A 23,291-nucleotide genomic window follows, 5' to 3' on the forward strand; every position below is an offset into this window, starting at 1 on the left:
AGATATGATGAAAATTGTCATGTCTGTTACCGGACATTTTTCTTGTAATTTTAGTATTTAAGTTCAGTGTACAATAATGTAAAGCTATATTTAATATAAGTATAGAGTCACTTTACCCATATAATAAAGACTTTCGAATAAAAAAATATTTCTTATGGTATTTTTATACTTTTGTTTGTCATGTCTGTTACTAATATAGAATTCTTACAAGGATTTTTTTAATATAAAGTACTATAAAAAACAATTAATGCAAAATGTCTGTCATTCTTATATATACTAGGCAGAGTCAATTAATATGTAACTCTAATTGTAGCAATATTATGTCAATTTAAACTTTTTAAGGAAAATTTTGAAATGGTAACAGACATGACACAAAGTAACAGACGTGACACTGAGTAACAGACATGACATAAATTCAGGAGCCAAATTTTGATGTAAAGCTTGAAAGATAGAATTAAGCTAAAATGTGTTTCTCTTTTAGTACATAACTTTTTACTATAAAATAAAAAAAAAATATGTATATATTATTTGAAATTCACAGATACAGAATTGGAACATGTGTACACATTTTATTTTTTAGTATTTTCTTGAGTTACAATGCTATTTATTCAACATCATATTTGGAGAGATCCACATCAAATATTATAATTGGCAAAAAGAGCATCCAGTTAGATTTGGATTTGGATGTTTCATTACAATATCCTCTGCTTCAATATTATATTCTTTATCATCCTCTCAAAAGAACTTTGCATGATTCTTGACTTTTTTTAAATACTTAACTGTAAAATTGTTGTCCTGGATGTCGATTATTTTTGAAACGAAATATTTTATCGATCGTTTATCCTCCAATTTTACAAGTACGAAGCTTCCTTCTTGAATATCTTGTTGAAAATTGTTGGATAAAGGAGAAGAAAAAGATTTACAATTATTTTCTGCGTTATTTATTGTCATGGCTGTTCTTTCTTGTTAATTTTCTTTTAATGCAAATACATTAACTGTAAAACAGTCACAGACATTTTTCTGTCTGCAGAAACAGCTTAAATCCCTAAAAAACATTGAGTCATTCCCTAAAGAAAAAATTTGATGTACGCTCATCGTTCCTTTTGAAACCGGAATATCAGATGGAATTATTTTTTTAAACATTTCTACATCTGTTTCACAGATATAATGAAGCTGAATGTTTGTTTTATTTATTAAAACATTAAACAGAGTTTTTGCATCGGGTATATCTGTCCCCAGTGCAACTATTTTGTCAGCAGCTCTCTTAATGGCTACCCCTATTCCATCAGCAGCACCCTTGCCGTGACCAGTCTCAAAAAAAGACCATGATCCATACTTATAACCATTATTTGCTATATGCTCATTCAAAGGGAAGAAAATTTTCTTCTGCCGATATTGCGTGGTAGGGCCATCAGAAAAAAAGTGGATAATTTCAACTTCGGGGGAAATTCTCTTAAGCTCGTTGAATATTGGCTGAAGGTGAGCCCAAATTGCTGCAGGACCATGGTCGTAACATTCGGAAATTGTGCAGAATGAAATTGGTTCATGCTGGTTTCTTAGATATAAAACGCCAGTATGCAGAGTTGCCTGCTTTCTCGATCCTCCGAAATGAAATGCCTGCACTTCTGTAGCATGCTTGCACACGTAATTTTCAGAAATAAAGTTTAATAAAGCAAATGATTTGATAATATTGCAAACATTAATCAATTCAGCAAATACAATGTGATAATAAAAAACAAAGAAGATAAGAGAAAAAATGAAAAACAAACATGCGCTTTTAAAAAGTAAGAACTTACATTTATTCCCTCCCCCCCACCCTTAAAAAATTCTTCCTAAAATATCAACTAAAATTTAAACAAAACAAACCCAAAAATTGAACCATATTTCAAATCTTGAAACATGTCAAGTCTGTTACCAAGATTGTCATGTCTGTTACTATATAGAGTAACAGACATGACATTTCAAAGTACAAAAATTAAGGAAACTAAATAATTCCATAAAAACATGAAAATAAATTTTAATTAAAATTAAAAACCTAAAAATCTAAATTAATCAGTTGAATAAATTAATAAATAAATATATTTTATATAAAATATTAAGGTAACAGACATGACATGCAATAAAAATACTTAACACAAAAAGGCTTCAGCTTCTTCAATCAAACATCAAACATTCAAGATGGCTGCTTGCATTTCTTTATTAGAACATGTTTCACTGGTATACAAGTGTTGTCATTTCAAAATTTCAATCTTGTTGCTTAAAATGTTGAAAATATTGTATGGTAACAGACATGACTTAATGTCTGGACAGCTGTATTTAATTGGTAAAAATCGTCTATTCTTCTTAAAAGGTTATTAAAACCTTCTTTATAACATAATTAAAAGTATATTTCACAATAAAAAAATATGTCAGAATAAAAATTTTAATTTTTGGAAAGCAATGCAGCAAAACACATTTTGAGTTTTATGATTTGGACAGCTGAATTTTTGTTTCCTCTCAACTTCTTTATTAGAAAAAAAAATAAAAAATCAGATGAATTATTTTAATTTTATTGTTTCTCCACTGGAAATTGCCTGCTAAAAAGCATGGTAAAAAGAAAAATCATTTAAACTTTATAACATCTTGTAAAAAAAATGTGTTTCACATGGACAACAAATGGCACCTAATTTTGCAAATGACCCATATATTGATATAATTATATAAGAGTATATTAGTATTAACAACAAAATATTAGTTTGTTCTTATCTATTCATGTTATGGTTTTAAACATTTAAAAACTATATTTTAAATCTTAATGATTTTATATTTCTAATTATCAGCTTATAAAAATTTGCCATATATGCTATATTTATGTACAGAGAAAAAATTTTACATTAAGATAAGTTACTTTTGCATTCAACTATATTTCTTGAAAACTAGTGCAGCATTCCTTTTTTTCTTTCTTTTGTCATAGAAAATAACTGATCAATCCTTGAAGTTCAAAATATATTTGATGAAAAATCTTTTCAATACCTGTTAAATAATTAAATTTGTCCCTTTTTAAAATTACTGCTGTTTTTTCAAAAATCATATAAGAATTACCAGATTTGTCCATTCCAGTCTTGAAAATGATTTTTGCTTTTTTAGATGAGTAACAGATGAGTTTTCTTGTTAAATACTTTATTCTAACAGTTTGTATAGATGCATTGACATTGAAAATATTGAATATATATTTAAATGTAACACTATACTGACAACTTTTTTTTCTGTCTTTTTTGTCATTTCTTGAAATTATTTGTTTATCTGGCTTCATCGATGTATAATGTTCTAAGATTTTTTACTTTTATTAAATTTAAAATTTCAAAAGTCTAGAAAATATAGACTCATTATTTCTCTCAAATATTATTTGCCTAGATATGGTAATGCAAAATCTTCATGAACATTGATAAGAAGAAAAATATACTACAGAAATATTTATTCTTATAAAGTAAAAATACGAAAACAGTATTTAATTTGGAAATTCAGCTTCAAGATTCTTTTATTAAAGATTGTATAATATAATTAAAATATACAATTATTGAGAGATTACATTTGAGATGTCTTTTAGTATGAAAAACTTTTTTTATTTTTAAACTTTAATATTTATGCAGTTAAATTTTTAACTTGGTTAAGTTGACTGGAAAGAGTAGTTAGAAAGTATAGATACATTTTTTAAATAGTGGCATTTTTCACTTCAATAATGATGAGTTTTTAATCAGTTCCTTCGGGAACAAATATGAGAATCTTTCATTGAATATATAAATAAAATCTGGTAGTGATAATTATAAATTCAAAATAAAGGACAAGTTTTCTGTTAATTGCTAAAAAAAGCTAGAACAATAAATGTTTCATTTGTTAATTCCAAAAATGCAACAAAATCAAATTCATGAAGTAAAAAGTTATGAATAATTTATCTTTTCAGCATGGTGTTAATTATAAATCTTAAAATAATAAATGTTTTTTAAGGTACATGGTAATTTTATTAACAATATGATATTGATTTTGAGTAACTTGAAACACACTAATAGGATTTGATTAACAAGTAACTTATCAACCTGCAATTAACTGATTGATTTCTTATAATTTTGATGAAATGATCAGATCTACATAATCTTAAATTGAGTTAAAAATTAAAAAGATGATTTTTGATATAGTGATCCATTATGAACACCAATAAGGCATATTTTCATTACTTCCAAACTATCCTGATTGACAGGAACTATCAAATTCAAACATCATGCTGGAACAAACTGATTATTTTTTTAACATAACCTTCAAAAGTGAGTAACTTTGTCATTCTTCTAAATTTTTTTTGATACAAATTTATATTTAAATTTATTTAATATTCATAAGTATTTTTGTATTGAAGCTGTTAAAATTACTTATTGGCTAACTCTTATTTACCATTTAGATTTTAATGTCAATTGTTCATTTAGGAACATTTCAAATCTATTTTCATTCAATAATATCTTCTTCTCTTCTTTTTTAAGATTTTCTCTAATGGCTATAAGATTTTTCCATATGAAATACATATGTGGAACAGAATAACAAGAGTCAAATGTAAACAAATGCATTATATGAACGTTTCAGACCACTTCATGGCACATTTTTAAAGTTAGTTCCATTTAATTTAACTCTTTGCTGATTAATGCAACCTCAAACTATTATTAGAAATGTTCTGGAGAGGACTTACCTCTTTCCCATTCATTTAGAGGAAATAACTAGAAATTGATGACCATATCTGTAAAAATGATTATCTTATAAAAATGGTTTTTACATTAACTTAAAATTCAAAATTACTATTTAATAATATCAACTTTATACAATAATTCAATACACTATCAGTTTACAATATATTTAATGTTATGTTTATATTTAAATTAATTCAAATGAACTTTCTTTGGAGATCAATTTTAATATAAGATTTTCACTTCTGTTTTTATTTAGAAGTAAATACACCTTTTAATTTCCACACACAGTATTTGTAGCAGATTGATGAAATTAAATTCATGTTTTCATTTGATCAAATAACAATATGATTTTTTTAAATGTATTTTATATTAATTGTTTAATAACCTAAAATCAATAAGCTGGTCGCTAAAGTTGGCTAGTTTGTACATAAGTTGAGATTTTTCTCATTTTTCACATAATTTTTTTTGGGTCTGTAATCTTAATATGTTGTTTTAAAAAATAGAAAAAGTTTTCTTTTGAATGATTTGAAAATCGGAACATCCGGGAATCGTCATGTCTTTCAGAATTATAATATTCTTACATATCAAATGAATCATTTCAAATATTTCCTAATTCCTAACCCAGATATTTTATAAAATATATTCAGCTTAAATTGTTGCATTTAAGGTTTTGTGTGTGTGTGTGCGTGCGTGCGCGTGTGCACAAATTAAACTGCACTGTTTATTATTTTAAGGCAGTTTGCAATAATTTTTAAAATATCAGATCCTTAAAAATATAAATAAAAAAATTAATTATAAAAAGATAAGAACTTTTCTTCTTGGGTAGCATTTAAAAGTTTAAGTGCTTTTTACTAAATAGATTTAATCCCAATTAATTATAATCAACCTGTCATCAGTTATGATGCCAAATTGGTTGGAACTGTTTTTACCAAATCCGTCTTAAGTAATATACTGATATACTGAGAGGTTCCAAAAATTCAATGTTTCAGGGGTTTTTTTTTTTTTTTTTTTCCCCGCTTTCTTCCTTTAAGGTAAATATTTTTACTGGTGAATTTTTTTCTTCATCTGTAACACAAAGGTCAACGATTCATCCGCACTTTTGAAAATTATTTAGTTGCTGGAAGTTCATCAATAAATATTCTAATCCTAAGTCTAAACAAGCCATTAACTTGATATGTCCTGAAAATATGAGACCTTTTTCTTACTCTTTGTAAACCAAAGTTTGTCAAAGACAACCCTGGATAACTAGCCTTGCTAGCTTTGAAATCAATGGAATCCAGAATTTCTTTTGACTTATAAATGATGTAAAAGGAAATTCATTCTGCTATTTTAAATAAAAATGCTTTTTAAAAAAAATCTGAAATTAGCGAATTCTAAAAGTGATGAAAGATTTCTTCAAACTATAAAGCTGGACAAAGGTTTTCTTCATTCATTAAATAGAAACTTGAATATATTTTAAAATTATGGAATCTTGTTTTTAAAAAAAATGCATAAAAATATGTTTTAATCAATGTTTTATGTGATTAAAATTCAGATTCTAATTTATGTATTCATGATAAGCCCTGGTAAAAGGCACAACATCCCCTAGTCAGAAGTTCAGCACTGTGTTGAACTATTGATCACTATGTAAGATTTTTCTTTTAAAAAATTAAAAATAATAATGCTAAAATTGAAAATTTTTGTCTTTCAAATTATATAATAAATGCAAGGCAAATAAGTTTAGTTATTAGTTCAGTAAATGATTCACTCCTAAAAATGAGACTGTCATTTTTAGTATTAGATAATTTGAAGAAATTTAATAAACTCATTCTAATCATCTTCAGATTTCATATCTAGAACACTTATCTGTTCTTTTTTTTCCTTAACAAGATTCTAAATGTTGCAAACATGACTTAATGATGACTTAGTGAACCTGTCTCGTTCACATTTCTTTAGAAAGAATGAGAATTATATTTTAAAAAAGCATGAAAGTTTTTATATTTAAAATTAAAATCTACTGTGCTCGAAAACACAAAGTTATATACATAATTTGGTTTAAAGTTTGCATATGTAATTTATTAAAATTTGATTTATTTGGCTTGGGTCAATTTAAACAAATTAGACTCAAAACCCAAGTTTATTAATGTATGTTTTCAGTTTACTTCATTTCAATTTGATTTGTCATAAAATTTCAGCTTTACAAGTTCATGGCAATTAATCCTTTTCTATTATCAAGACTAAATGTTATGCAATGAATTGCTGCAACAAAGCTCTGTATAGTGAGCTAACAACAACAACAAAGCTCTGTAAGGTTTTGCACTATTGGTAATAATATAGAAAATTCATATTCCTTTTATAGCTGTGAAAATAAGTCATTTTTCTAAAATGTGGATTTGAAAAAAACTTTGTTTCCTTATTTTAAAATGCATTATTGAAAATTTGCAATTTAGATTGGCATATATGTAACAAAATATATTCAAAATTAAGAATTTTTAAGAATATAATTACAACTGAATACAAACTGTATTACTTTTTTTTTCTGTTATTGTTGCTGCAAATGTTTTTGCCCATGCTAATTGTATTTACTGCTAAGTTAAAGCATTACTTTGTGAATTTCTTTTAATATAGTGTTTTACCCACACTTCAATTGTTGACAACATGTATATCCTTCCTGAGAAGGGTTGTTTTAAAATACCTTTTATAATGCTTATGTTGTGCCATGATGGAAAAGCCAAGATATCAGAAAATGGGACAACTGATATGACAACATGCTGTGATGGGAATTTCTGTAATGATGATGAATTTATAACACCAAGTATTCCTGAACACTTGAGGACATGTATGTATGCTTTATAACTAATCTATTTAAATCATTCTAATTCATAAAATTTTAAAATATTTTAACCATTTAGTTTTCTTATGTGCATCAAATTGCTATATTTCTAAACGTTACTATTGGTATTGATCTCTTCCAAACTTTCGCATATACTCGCGAATAAAGTTGTTATCCTTCTCATCCCGCATAATATTTGGATCTTAGATAAGGCTGCGGATGTCTTGCATGGCATTAGCAAACATTAATTATGAAATACAGATCTTTGATATGAATCTAGCATTTTTGCGGGATGTGTCACACAACAATTTCAAACAGCCTTTTCTCTCTCTCTCTCTTACTGATTGTAACCAAAATTTGACGTAGAACCACAGCTGCAGTTCTAAGATTGCATACTGAATTTCATTGATTTAGTTATTACACTGACATACATGCAAAAGTACAGACTGATTGAGATGATCGATGCCTTGAAAGATTTGGTTCAAAACTTGATAAGAATACATTTTTAGATGTTAAATTTCTGTACTGAGTTTCATTTAGCTTAATTCTTTTTGTTTAGTGGTTATTATGTGGCCTAATATTCGAATTTACACATATCCTCTGACCGGATTTTCGATCAAAATTTGATAGAAATCCGCAAATCTGACCAAAAGTCCAATTACCAAATTTTGTCCTTCTAGCTGAAAGCATTTTTGTGTTGTTATTCTTCCAGAAAGACAAAATGCTAGAGAAGGGTTTTCCAACATCAGGAAAGTCGGAAACAAGAGATTCTTCAAATTCTCGAGGTTGATTTATTTTTAGCGATATTTTGAATATGAAAAAGTAATAGTGTATGTGAATAATTTGAGTTTTAAAACCAGTAATATAATTACATGATCTAAACTTTTCAATTATTACACGAGTTGAATGGAAAAGATTACACATTACAAAAAATGTCTCTACAGAAATAAATGTATCAAGTTAAATTGAACGGTCAGATGGTTAATATTTACTCTGAATTCTATATTGTATATTCTTTTTGCTGCTATTTAAATACGAAAATAAAATATTAAAAGATAGAATAACAAAGGCACCATATAAATCCTTGCTGATTTCAAAGCAAGCAAAATATTTATTTAAAACTAATACAGTAGCTATTAACTTATTTTGCAATTTTTCACATCAGTTACAAGTATTATGAATTACTGTTATTTTTTACAAAAATAATTGTTATTCTTGCTCCTCTTAAGTCTTACTAAAAAAATAGTAAGTCATAAAAAAAAATAGCAAGATTAAGGAAAATGAATCGCTTTTGTTGAAAAATATTAAAATATTATTAATGACTGACTCTGTCAAACTAACTTTTTTTCCTTCATTAAATTTTAATATTACTTTTATGGTTTTTATGACTTTCTAGTTTATTTTGGGATATATTTTTAGCCACTTAAAAAATTATTATGAAATATATACATTTTGATATTTTAGATAATTGATAATTTATCATTTACGTTTTAAATGAAAAAATGTATTTAAAATATGCATTTACTACAACGGTTAAAATATTTTTCCTGGAATAATTTTTTTTTTTTTTTTTCCAGCTTTTGAAATTGAAAATGAACAGAAGGATATAGACAATATAAATTCACGAATCGAAGCTTTCATAGCAAGTGCAGTGTTTAGTTTTTCTGTTATTGGGATTGCATGTGTGTTTCTTTTCCTATTAATAGCACTGAATATTAAAAATATAATCTCCTCATGTATTAAAAGCAAAGTACGCTTCCTTACAAGATTTTATAATAAGCCTCCTGCTGAAGTAAGTAGATTTTCTTTTTATATTAAAATATACAAGTTATTCAAAATGATTCTTTATAAATGACTAATATCCATTGTAACACAAAGAGTGAATAAGGGAGATTGAACACAAAGTTAAAAAAAAAAACACTAAGTTTTTTTTTTTTTTTTTTTGCATGCATAATGTTTTCTTAAGGCTATTGTTAGTCATGCAAATAACATTGAAATAGTAATCTATTTCACTTTCATGTGAAGTGTACTCTATTCCTAATTCCTTTTTGTCTACTGTTATTAGAAAAGAAAGTATTAAGGATTTTGACATTCCCAATGAAATGAAGACGTAAAATGTAATTTTAGATAGCTATATGCAGAAAATGTGTGTGAACAGTTGGCTGCTTCATAGTGTCTGACATGAAATAAAACATTGTATGGATATTTGCCATGTGATCAGGAGTAGTTGCATAGGACAGTTATACTTTCTGCAAAAAAAAATTTTAAATGCTCATTTGCATTCTATTTAAATTTCTTCTGGGGCCACATTAGTAAGGTTCCTAAAGTTGTGAATTCCATGATGGATACTTGATTCCATTTAAGTGGATCAAGTATATGCTAAATCTGCCAAGATCAAATATTCTCCCACTAGTATGATGCAGGTTTATAAAGAGGGGTACCACCTCAGATAACCTTATAATGCAATTCAAAATTATGTCCTTCCTAAAATAACCTAGTATTGCTTTGGAACAAGTTATTAATATGACTAATCCCCTCCCATCATTATTTTCATTACAGTTTATAACCATTTAAAATCGATGAATTTAAATTTATATTTTTGAAGTTTTATTATTTTTATTCTAAATATGCATGTAAAAAATGCTTTTGATAAGTATTTTACAATTTTTTATCCTTAAAGAATATATTTTTGGTAAAACAATTTCTATTAAATATTTTTCAGAATTTTCATGTACATTTTCATAAATACTCAAGGAATAGATTCTTGAATTTATAAGTTATGGGTATAATTGCTTAAGATAATTAAAAACATACCTTAATCCATTCAATCATTGAATCTTTTAAAAAGGTGAATTAACATTCAAACATAATAAGAAAATTATATTTTAAAAAAATCTTTTAAACTAGGGTTTTGAGGTTCAATTTTCTCTACGAATTGTTTCTGATATAAAAGGAAATGCAATCAAATAAAAAAATTAATTATATATAAAAAAGAGGAATCCTTAGGTATATAAAAATGGAACAAATTTCAATGATTAATATCATTGCTAATGTTATTAAATGGTGATCAAATTTATCGTTGTGTAATTGAATGATCTAGAAAAACTTTAAAATCCTGTTAAATTATTTTTTTTAATTCTTAACAATAACATTAAACAAACATAAAGAACATTAATTCAAGAAAAGCAGTATTTATATTAATAAATAGCTTCAATGGGGTACTAGTTCCTTTAATAATCAGATGTTCACCATGAATACAGATTGTATTTAATATCAATTAATATCTTCTGCATTTGATGTTCATGATTGCCAAAGGATCAAATTACAATAAGCTTTAGAGTAGCATGTTTTAACAACTTTACATCTGATTATTGTGTACACTCCTAATGGAATCAAGTCCCTTGGTATCACAGTACCAAAACTAACTTAAATGTTTGGCTAATTTATTTCAAATTACACATTAATTTTCTTTGTAATGTGGTTTCTGATTCCTAATGTGAACTGTATAAATTATTGGCAGAATCTTTCTTTGATTATAAAAGAAAATCTTATAAAATATTTTATAAAACATTGAAAACAACTTGAATTTCATGCAATGACGAAATCTGTTATTAAAAATTATGCAAAATAAATTGATGTTGAAATTCAATTACACAAAGATTTTTAATTCCAATTCATTTGAAAAGAATTTACTTTTCAAATGAAATAAAATTAAAAATAATAATAAAATCATAATTCTCATATATTTGCTTTAAAAATAATCTCTGGTTCTGTCAAAAATTAGTGTGATTTTGTCACTCATTTCTTAATTGGTCCATTTCTCATTAGCAAGGATTTTTAAAAAGCTACCACTGTTGAGCATTATACAACACTTAAGAAATAATTTTATTTCAGAACAAAGATATGATAATACTGCATCCAATCACCTTTATACAAGACAGAGTACTGCTATATATTATCAAACCTATATGATAACTGTCACATTCACAATTTACTGAGAATCATGTTCTCTGTTAATCTTTTCCTTATACCATAGCCTCCCCCCTTTGTGATTTTTAATAATGGGCAATCAAATGTGAGTCATGACCAAACAGTATTGTTAACAATGAAATTTTCAGTTCAACTTTTCTGCCATAGAAAGAAAAAAAATGCTTTATGTTGTAAACAGAACTATTTTGGATAGCTGTCTTGACTACAGCTTTGTAAATACGTATAAGGGAATACTTAATCAAATAACTTATCTTAAGTAATACATGGTTACAAAAGTAGTAGTGCTGCATATTGGTAAAAATACAAATTTCTCTAGGAGTAAAATTTGATTATTTGCTAAAATTCTAACTTACTCTCCATCCATTCTCCATAACATTTTTTTTTTTTTTTTTTTTTTTCCTTTGGTGGTTTTTAACTTATTAATTTTTAAAATTTGTTCTATGCCTGCCTGGTGCATAGCATCATTAAAAGTCCTAAAAACTGCTTATTTTTAATGTCCATGCATAATAATATTTTTAATGTCCCTTCCTCCCTTCAATGGTTTTTCCTCCTTTATTGCTAAATCTACTAAATTTTATGAATGTGTCTTCTTATCTTTCATCTGTGGTGATTATCAAGAAATCTGGAGATCAGAGTAAAAAATTTCCCTCAAAATAGTGTGAGGAAATTATATCTTTTTGAATAACCTAATTCTTCTTTACTTATCTTTTTGTTTCTTCCAAGGATGATTTTATGCATTCTCAGAAATGGCTGGAGTTTGTTTTTAAGTGATTTCAACTCATTACTGCTTTCCTCCACATGATTATTTCTTTATAGATAGAGCATTTGTTTATTATATTTCAACAACATCATTAGAGTATTATTTAGATATTTTTATTGCAAGTAATTTTTTTGAAAAAGTTGTAGAACATTTTTTTTAATAATATTCTGAGAAAATAAGCATTTAATTACCTGTGAACTTTCAAAAATAAATATGCTGGAATGGTTGAAGGTTAGCAAAAATAGAAATAAAGCAGTAAGATTCTCAATTACAGACGAAATGAGCATTATCAGTTATTTTTGAAAGAACAGAGGGCTTATTAAATTGTTTCTTAATATATAAAAAAGATAGTTAGAATCTGTTTCTTGGTCTTTTAAGAAATAGAATTCTTTTTTTAAAAAAATTGCTGAAATTGCACGTAAAGCTAATGCATTTGTTCAGCAAGCAAGAGACTTCTCTTTATTAGCAAAATGTAATATACTGTAAAAAGCTATTAATGAGAAAACTGAACAATTGAAAAAGTTAAGTAGTAAAAATTCTAAAAAAGAAGCAGAAAACTTTGTTTATGTAGTTAATGAAATTTGCAGATTTTTTTATATCCTAGATTTGTTTACTTATGTTTTTAACTCCTCTTCTCTCCCCCCCCCCTTTTTTTTTCTTTTAAAAAATTTATATGCTAATAAAAGTGGTGGTGCAATTTTTTTTTAAAGCAGTGTAATAAAGTAATTTTGCATATGCAATTATCTTAAGCTTTAGTAAGATTTTTCCATGAGAAACTTTCTGAAAAATTGTTTTAAATAAATGAACCTTAATTTTCTTGAAAGTTGCATCAATTACTGGTTTTAGTCTGTTTGTATTTGTATAAGACTGGACATTTTCTTGCATAAGTTTGTGAATCTTATTACAATATATATTTCAGTTGTCAAAACTGTAGTGTTTTTGATTCTCTAAAAGTACTTAAAAAGTATTTATTTATTATTTTTTAAGATAAAATTTGGCTAGATACTTTGATCTGGGATATAGGCATAATTCTTTCTTACTTGCTTCAAATCTTCAGTCTTCTAGATAATATCATAAACTTTAAGATAAATTTTGCTCCTTTTTTTTAACCTGTCTTTATAAACTATAGCAATATTTGAATGAAGTTTGATTAGCTGGTATGTGAAAATGTTTTTTGCAAATGTTTATATATTTTGTCTGAGAAACATTTAAAATTTTTGCAAGTTAGCTAGTTACCAGAAATTACTAATTTTTTATGAAGACCAAAAAATAAATTGAGGTACTAAAGGCGGCTATTATTTTATAAAAACTTTGAGACATTGAACTAAAAAAGACTTTCCTATACTTGATATAAAATTTGAAAAAGATAAGGTATGAAAATATGTTTTGGAAATAGTAAAAATGTATTGATTTCAGTGTCATTTCTTTTTGTTGATTGTGTACTAAGATTAAACTGTAAAAATTATTCAGGCAGCAACTTAAGGTTTAAACAAAATATATTACTTATTATTTTATATAGGATTCATTTGATGGCTTTCCATCATCAGGTAGTGGATCAGGTTTGCCACTTTTGATTCAACGTTCTTTTGTTCAAGATGTAACTTTGGTTCAATGCATTGGTAAGTGACAAGTTTAACATTCAGCTTTTTAATGTTTCAAATCACTTAATATTTGGTTTTAAAAAAAATAACAATTTTAAAGTTTTTATATTAATAATTTTTGCTTTTTATAAAGCTTTTGATTAATGAAATGTGAACTCAAATTTTGTTTTGAAACAAAATTTATCATTCAAATATTAAATATTTGAAAATGTGGAATGCACTTAAATATTGATTGTTTAAATGCTGCTAACATTTATTCTCATTAAATAAAAAAAAAAACTTCCAAAATTAAGTTTTGGTCTGAAAAATCCTTCTTGAAACCCAGGGTAATACAATCTACTGCATATATTGTGCAGTATTTCATTATTCAATATTTAACAATGTTATACAATATTGGAAACATTGATTAACATCATGCAATCTTGTACCATATACTCGCTGCTATGGGAACGCAACAAAACCTCTCAAAGATTATGCTTTAAAAGAATAACCAAATTTCTCTACATTTCTTTCTGGCAGCAATTCTTTATTTCCTATGCCTATTGGCATACTTTAGGTTCTAATTGTCACAGGGATTTCTCTTTTATCCTTAAAATGCAAGATAAACTTTGCAATCTGTTAAAAAATTTTGAAAAGCTCATATGAATGTCTAAATTAATTTTCAAAAGTATTGATTATATCAAATTTTTATTCTAATGTAACCTCTGTCACTAATGGGACTAAAATAAGTTATCAGTCATATTTATTCAGGCTTTCAACAAATGCGTACAAATTAAAGTAATAAAGGAATTATTTAGAGAAACGTACTTGTTTGACATCTGCAATTAAAGACATTCATTAATTCTTTATAATTTAGAAATTAAATAAACAGGGAAAAAATATATTCATTAGCTTTCCTGAGCAAAATAAATATTTTGAAATACTTCTTGCTTCTTTTCAATCTTTATTATAAAAAGTTTCTTCAAATGTTCCAGAAACAGGGCAATTGTACATTCCTGTAATTGCAGTACATGCCTGGTAACTCAAGGCCGCTTTTTTGCACTGCCAATTTAACAGATAATTGACATTCATCCTGTCCTTGTGTACTTTCAGTTTCATAATTATTCATAAGCATTTCTATTCTAGTATATATCATTCAAAATGCAAGATCCCCCCCCCCCAAGCTCAACTCGTAATTTATGTTACTTCTCAATTTTTCTGTCTTCAGTTAGCTCCCTTTTTAGCATTTGCACTCTTCTGAAGTTTCTTGCTGTCTTCATTTTGCATTCCTTTAAAAAAAAATTGTGCAGTCTGATTTGTTTTAGTCAGTTTCTCATTGTCATTGATGTACCTTCCTTTCAAGTGTATGAATGATTCTTTCTTGTGTATTTTTCTGTTGTATTTTTGCATTTGAATATTCACCAAAGAAAGTTCGTTTCTTTGGGACATGATTCAATTTCTTCTTCATTGTGTTATTAGAGTAGTAACATGAAGGCAGTACCACTAACAAAATGTTGCTAAATGATACACTGCAAAATAAAACATGAAAAATGCAGGGGGGGGACATAACAAAATCCAGAAACTTAATATGTAATTTCATTTGGTTTGAAATAAAATTTTGTCTAGTGTAATATATAAAATGATGGAAAATAAAATCTTGCTGATGTGTCACTTTAGTATTATGCTTAATAGACTTATATATGTAAACTCAAGTTGACTAAAGTAGTTCTACTTTCTTTTATTTTGAAAAGTGATACATAAAGATTGAAATGTTTAAATTAGTATTATTGATGTTGTTGGCAAACAACTGATCACTGAAGGTGACTAATCAAAATAAAAATCTTTCTAATGTAATGTGTATAGAAATCATTATGAAAATTACTTATCTAGCTTTAACATTAATTATCTAGTTGTTATTTATTTTTTCAAGTAAAATTTTTTAATGGATGTAGTAAATGGATGTAGCAACAAGTGCATCTTAAATTCCATAATGTTTTGTAAATATATTCTTAAATTTTATTAAACTCATTTCATTTGACCATAGGTCAAGGGCATTTTGGAGAAGTCTGGCAAGGTACAATGCATGGTGAAAATGTTGCTGTCAAAATATTTTCTTCTAAGGATGAAGCATCATGGCAAAATGAAGTAAATATATACACCAACATTTCACTATGCCATGAAAATGTACTTGGCTTCAAAGGTTCAGCAATTGCATCTCGTGCTGGTGTCACTGAGATGTGGCTCTTAACTACATTTCATGAACGAGGCTCATTGTATGATTATCTCTTGGAAAACACTGTTACTCATGAACAAATGATAGAGTTTGCTCGGTCGATTTGTTGTGGGCTTCTGCATCTTCATACAGAGCTTATTGCTGAAAAAGGAATGAAAGGAAAACCTGCTATTGCTCACAGAGATTTAAAGGTGAGTTCTAATCATAGTTTATATAAAATTGTAACAGAGTCGGAGTAAGATTTTACCAATGCCATTTATTTACATATTCGACATGTTCACTTTAATAACTAATAATGATACTCCAATTTTTTTTTTCTTTAATTTTCAGCAGCATTCAAAAACGATATAAAATTCTTATTTCTAATGAATGACAATTGGTAGAGAGATAACTGGACACAGAAATGTTTTTTTAAATAACTGGTCCCTGATAATTGAACTCACTGCTTTAACAATTCAATTTCATTGGTCTTGAAGATTTTGCAAGCATAAGTGTTACATATATTCTGTCTTTTATGTAGCTCCACAAATTGGACTATACTCAAATGTAGTTTAGATGCATTCAAGATTTGAATATTCAACATATGAAGAGAGGGAATAACCAGTACTTTTCCCTTTGCATATGTAATTATCTAATGTGAATTTCTTGTAACAACTCTAAACCTATTTAAGAATTTGATTATTTTTTTAACAACTTTCAAAGAAATGCTGCAGTATTGCAATAATGGACACTAATATAATACATGCAAATAAATCCTGAGGCATTGCCATTTCTTCATAAACAAATAGATGGTGTTTTTTATAGGAATTATCTGTATGCATAAGATGAAGCTTCGAATTTCCCTCCATCAGTGATGTATCATGTTTCTATCTATTGCCATTCATTACGCATAAGTATTTTAAATCTGTTTCTTTTTGAATAACCTTGTATTTCATTATTATAAACTATTGACTGTTACTTTCTGCAAGTAGGATGTATATGCAATCAAAGAGGTGTTTTTTTTTTTTTTTTTTTTTTTTTTTTTTTTACAATGATGTATCAATTTACAATAATATTTATATATATATGTATATATAAATGAACTTTTATATATAGATAATAAAAATTTGATAAAAATGTATGTAATATTTTGCATGTAGAAATGACATTTTAACATTAAAAAATTTTTCTGCAGAATTTAATTTTTTGATTCTTATTACTTTTAAAATCTTTATATTATTAATTGTATACAGTTATGAATTAAGCATTAACTATTATTTTGCAAATTTCAGATAACATTGACAAAGGTTTAAATTTTTAAAAAATTAACAAATATATATATGAAAGTTTTTATTTTTAATGAAAATGGAATTATGAAATCCAGATATTATACTAAAAGTCTTCCTTTTCTTGGTTGATATAAAAAAATGTATAAACGACGAATTTTAAAACTGGATTAATGAGATCCTCTTTTGTGTCCCTATTCTGTCTAAATTGGAAGGGGAAAAAAAAACTAATAAAATTCATTATTCTTATCTGTAGCAACACAAATATTATATATCATTTTGTATTTTCATTATTCGCAATATTATAATATAGAATAAAATATTGCAACAATATTATGGGCTATATGAAATAGGAATAATAAATATAATAAAAATATTATTATTTGAAAATATAATACTTTACCATCACATATATTGAGATCAATAAATAAATTTTTATTTGAAATTTAAGTGTGTTGAAATATTTTTGTATATTTTTTCCAGACAAGAAATATTCTGGTTGCCTCTCATGGAACATGTGTGATAGCTGACTTTGGTCTTGCTATTGTAAAATGCGATGAAACTGCAAGCATCAATACGCCAATAAATTACCGTGTGGGAACTAAAAGATACATGGCACCAGAAGTGTTGGATGAGAGTATGAATATTAACTCCTTTGAATCCTTTAAAAGAGCAGATATTTATGCTTTTGGTTTGATTCTGTGGGAAATCTGTTCATGTTGTGTTACAGATGGTAAGTTTCTAAATTTATCAATGTATTTGCTATTGGGGGGGGGCACATGGTGATAGCCTTGGATTTGAGAATCCTGTATTTTTGACTTGATTTTGCTAAAATTTTATGTCTGTTGACTGAAAGATAAATGTGGAAGTTGGAAAATTCGATTGTTAAAATGAATCCATTTGAAAGAATGTCAATGTGAAAATGAAGAATATAATAGAATGTGGAAAATGGAAAATGTGAGTCTTTTGAAATGGAGATAAATATATTTATTATATAAATGTCATTCTTGTTTGATCATTCAAAATTGCAAGTCTAACATAAGTAGCCCTTCTGTACTTTTTAAAATGATTTTAATTGAAAGCAAATGTTTACTAACATTTAAGTGAAATTTATTTCACATAATAATCTAAAAATAATGCTTAAAAACTTACTAAACTCAATGGAACGACAGTCCTGCAGTGACCATATCTGCTTTCTTGATCGAAGGCCTGGGGTGCAAGGCATATGTTCCGGTTAGGTGGGGCACCCCCAGTGTTTAGTTCCCAAGCATGCTTGGTCCTCAGTTTATCAACCCACTGAAGGGATGAAAGGCTGAAAAAAATAATGCTAAAGTCAAAAATTGATTTTTATATAATTTAAGAATGATATGAAATAAAGTAATTAGCTAGCTAATATCTTCATGAAGGTAGAAAAATGAATTGGAGCTGAGTGATCAGAAATTGTTTTCATACCCTTAATCAAGCAAATTTCAAACTTTTTTGAGTTAAAGCTTGAATACAAATATTGCTGCACCCATCTAGAGATTTGAAGGTTCTTTCATTTTTGTTGTACTGTTTTGCTTTGAAGCTAAATTTGGCAAGAGTTTTCAGTTTTATTGGGAGAGTAATATGTAACTTTCAAAAAGATTTTGCAATGTGCATGAAAGTCAAATCAATTATTGGACCAGAAGAAATTTCATTAAAAAAAAAATGTTCATCTAAGAATATAGAAAATTTGATATTATAGCCAATAATTGGGCATGTTTCCTTGAAACTGTACTAATTCTCTGGCAGTTTTCCTTATAATTTTAGTCTTGTGAGATTTGAGAGCTATGATAACCTGGGGGATTATCATTCAGTTCAGAAATAGATGGTTCCAGATTTTAGCAAAGTTTTTTAGTGTGCAAAAACTTTGTGGATGTTAAATCTCATATTCATTATCAGACCTCTAATAGTGCAGAGCGAAAGTTTAAAAAAGTTCCAATTCAGGTGGCATCCTTGTCATTTGATCTTGGTTCAGATATATAATGCATGCCTAAATCTCTTGTCATTTTGGAATAGGATATAAATGTAATTTTTTTGAAATTATATTATTAATGCTAATAAAAAAAATTGTGAATTTTTATTTATTTATGTATGTAACTGAGAAAAAAAAAATTGTGCTACGATGTTTTTGCTTTTGCAAAAAAAGAATATATATATATATATATATATATAATATTCAAATTTTTACCTGAATCTAATAATTTTTAATTCTATCAAGGAACAACTCAAGCTTATCGCCTTCCATTTGATGGGTGTGTTCCAAACAACCCTGATTTTGAGGATATGAAGAAAGTTGTCTGCATTGAATTGAAAAGGCCAGAAATACCTGATGGATGGTCATCTGACGAGGTAGGTATAATCTTCTGAAATATATAAAATTGCACTGCAAGTTACATATGATTTTTTTTTTAAGTTAATAAATAGTTTACATCCTGGATTTATTCTTTTTCTAAATATTTTAAATTAACTGTTTCATTAATGCTTGAATAGAGTTATAAATATCTGCTTATTCATTTTTCTTTTATATGAAATAAACAAGAAATTCAATATAGAGATTTTGATGAGCGTATGCTGAATTTCCTTCCTGTGTCTGAAAAAATATATATATAATCACGGAAATGTCTCTGAAAAGCACATTTCCTTGAAGATTATATATATTTGAATTCTATTTTCACTCTATTTTTGAACTTAACTCATAAAATGTGTTCAAGCTAGACAGGTGAAATTTAATATATGTCCTATGCAACAAATCTTCTGTATATTTCAAATTTTGAATGAAATCCATTCACAGAAAGTTTGCCTGTCTGTTCCAGCACAAGTAAATATATTTATTTGGAACACAACTTATAAACTAAATCGTAAATTCATTTCAAATTTTAAATTAACAGATAAAATTTTGATCAATGGGTTCACCAATTGTTGATCTGCTTAGGACTGTATTAATATTTTTGTATTAAATTGGTTAAAAAAAAAAAGTAAAAGAAAGCTCCCTAAATGTGTGTTCTATTTTCTTAATATTTTACTAAGCTCAAAATGTTCGTGTATAGGTTTTTGAAAGTAATATATCCGAGTGCTTGTGGCATTCATAACCTTCCCAAGGTCTATGAGAGAAAGGGAGGAGGGATAACACCTTTTATCAGAGCATGTGTGAAAATGTTGAAACCCCTACCATAAATTTAAATAGTTATTGGTGGAAAGTCAATAAATGAGTCTTAGTTTTCCAATTTATTACCAACAGAATGAGAAACAAAATGCTCCAGTCAATCACAATATGTGCTCTTTTTATATGAATTATATTATTGCATAATTTATTAATTCATAAATAAATATATGAACTTTCTTCTTTTTTTTTTTTTAACTGTTCTAGCCTAATTTGTTTCTGAATAATTTTTTAAAAATATGAGCTGTATGAACTGGCAGGCAACATAATTCTTTTAAATATATAATAAATTATTAAATTTTTAGCATTAAATAGGTATTGTTTTCTCAGTTTTCTAACATACTTGCATAGTGCTGTTTTACATGTAGCTTTGACGTATCGTGAAGAAAAAAATTGAGTATGCATAGTTGACTTTCTCTCTTGGATAATTGGGTCCAAGATTTGTTACAGGTGTTTAATTTTGATATTAAGATAACATAGCAAATTTCATTTTCCTAGCTTATTGCATTTAATTCACATTCACTAGGAAATAATTTTTGCTGGTTGATCTCATCCAAATTTACTCAAAATAATTTCTAAGACTTTGTTTTAAATTTATGTACATAATTTCTAGAAGTTATTTAAACAAATATGATTCTGAAAGATTTTTTTTCAGTTTCATATATGCAAATTTAAATTTAGAGTAATTTATCAAAGTTTAAAATTTGAATTTTATTTATTTATTAATGATTGTAGGACCTTTTGTTTGTATTTTTCACTCATGAAAAAATAATAATGTAAAGAAGTTATGTTTCATAAAAAAATTCAGGTGATTATTATCATAAATTTGTGATAAATGTATTCATTTTTTTTTTATGTTGCTTTAATGTAATAGCGAAATATATTAATTATCTGCTGTAATGTTCTAATTTCTGGTATAAAGCACATGATTTTATGGATGTAAGTTCTTACAATTAATTAATATTGTTTTCTTTTTAGCCATTAAATGCTTTGGCTAATTTAATGAAACTGTGTTGGCATAAAAATCCTGAAGTTCGTTGCACAGCATATCGAGTGATGAAAACTTTGGACAAGATACGTGCACAAATCCAATCAATTGCTCAACCTGTATGATTATAACCTCATGCATAATTTTTCTGACTTGCATTCTATTTATATTCATGTAAATATAACATTTTTCTACACTTTTCAGTATTAGTAAGTGATATTTTAATTGTTAACTGTTTAAGTGTAAAAATGTGACTTTATGATGATGTGCAAGATGGCATTTTTATTGTTTTGCATATTAATTTTTAAATAAATATCCATTTTGTTGACAAAAGAAATGATTCTTAAGTCTTTTTTTTTTCTTGTTTTATTACTTATAATAACATTATAGTTAAGAAAATTAAACTATTCCATCGTTTTTCCCCACAGCATACATGTTTAATTTTAAGCAACACTGATTTCTGAAACAGCTATTTTTATACTAACTACAAAGTTATGAAATTGAATTCGTTTTTTATACTTCTATATGCTACTCGTTTTTTCTCTGCCATAATGTGCAATAAAAATGCTTTTATCAATTGACTTTTGCTTATTCAACAATTTAAAAAAAAAATCTTCATCTGTATTTTGTGTGATAGTTGTTAGTAGAAACTCAGGTAATGAGATTGAATGTCAAATCCTTTATTAAAGCATCTTTTGTGTGAAAATTTTCAATAAAACTGAAATGCCTCATCAGTGAAATTATCAAGCAGTATTGTAAAAGACATTTCTTGAGGGCTGAAATTCTATTGCCCCCCAAAATAGTTAACTTTTACTAAACAAAAATTGCTGCAATCATTGATAATTTCTTGCTATGTTCTTGAATGTATCATGTAAAGTGCAATTGGATGTCTGAATAGCATACCAGAAATTATTTTTTTCAAATCCATAATGCCAATAGAATGGGGGGAAAACAATTTTTTTAGATTTACCAATTGGCAAAAACTAAAGAATTGATTGTATCAAACTTATTCTATTTTAAACTGTTCAAATGTTGATTTAATTTTTATCAATTATTTTAATAATTTAAAATCAACACTTAAATAAAGTCAAGTTTTAAAATTATAAAAATAATAAATATTTAAGAAAAATAAAAAGAATTGCCATAAGAATAAAAATTTCTACTTAGGAGAATCAGTTAAATCCAATATCATTGAAATGTTAATATAAACGATTTATTGATTGCAAAAAAAGTACAGGTATAAAGAAATGAAAAATTTTATAGATGTAACTTTTTGGTTTTATGGCACGACCAGATTTGGTCATTCTGTGCATGATTCAAAAAGTCAAATAGTTGTTAGACATAATTTTCGTGTTAAAAACTAAAGTATTTTTAAAAAGATGCAATTAAATCTCATGTAAAATTATCTTTTAAAGGGTCAAAAATATTTGAATAAAGGTTATCACCTAAAATCTCATTTAAGTTAAAAGCATTCACACCGAAATTAGCTTGTCGTTGTATACTAAATTCTTGGCATTCACACAGAATATACTTAATCGTTAAAACACAATTGCATTTATTGCAAAGTGGTGCATAATCAGAATGTAAAAGATGTTTTTGGGTTAAATATGTGTGGCTTGTTTGAAGTCTCATGATAATGGCATCTTTCTTTCTGGATAGAGTTTTATTTTTGAAAACCATTGACAAATGGCAGTATTTGAAATAGTTTATTCATGACTAGCTTTTCCCACATAGATTGCCAAAATTTATTTTGAATTATTTTTATTGCTT

The 23,291-nt window shown here is 26.7% G+C and overlaps 1 protein-coding gene across 5 annotated transcripts in view; it reads left to right on the plus strand.

Moving 5' to 3' along the window:
• LOC129968980 (activin receptor type-1-like) overlaps positions 1 to 21,821 on the plus strand; it is a 37,351-nt gene extending 15,530 nt beyond the window's left edge. For 2 of the 5 annotated variants that reach the window (XM_056083366.1, XM_056083365.1), the window contains 7 exons: positions 7,317 to 7,527; positions 9,099 to 9,313; positions 13,791 to 13,890; positions 15,896 to 16,275; positions 17,833 to 18,082; positions 19,592 to 19,722; positions 21,512 to 21,821. In XM_056083366.1, coding sequence (XP_055939341.1) covers positions 7,317 to 7,527; positions 9,099 to 9,313; positions 13,791 to 13,890; positions 15,896 to 16,275; positions 17,833 to 18,082; positions 19,592 to 19,722; positions 21,512 to 21,646 — 1,422 coding nt within the window. In that variant the 3' untranslated portion in view covers positions 21,647 to 21,821. Of the gene's footprint in view, positions 1 to 4,172; positions 4,299 to 4,508; positions 4,633 to 7,316; positions 7,528 to 9,098; positions 9,314 to 13,790; positions 13,891 to 15,895; positions 16,276 to 17,832; positions 18,083 to 19,591; positions 19,723 to 21,511 lie in introns of all 5 variants that reach the window. The other 3 variants (XM_056083368.1, XM_056083369.1, XM_056083367.1) reach the window with 3 other exon arrangements.
• Positions 21,822 to 23,291: the final 1,470 nt, after the last annotated feature.

This window comes from Argiope bruennichi, chromosome 5 (assembly GCF_947563725.1).
Source record: "Argiope bruennichi chromosome 5, qqArgBrue1.1, whole genome shotgun sequence".
NCBI classification, from domain to species: domain Eukaryota; kingdom Metazoa; phylum Arthropoda; class Arachnida; order Araneae; family Araneidae; genus Argiope; species Argiope bruennichi.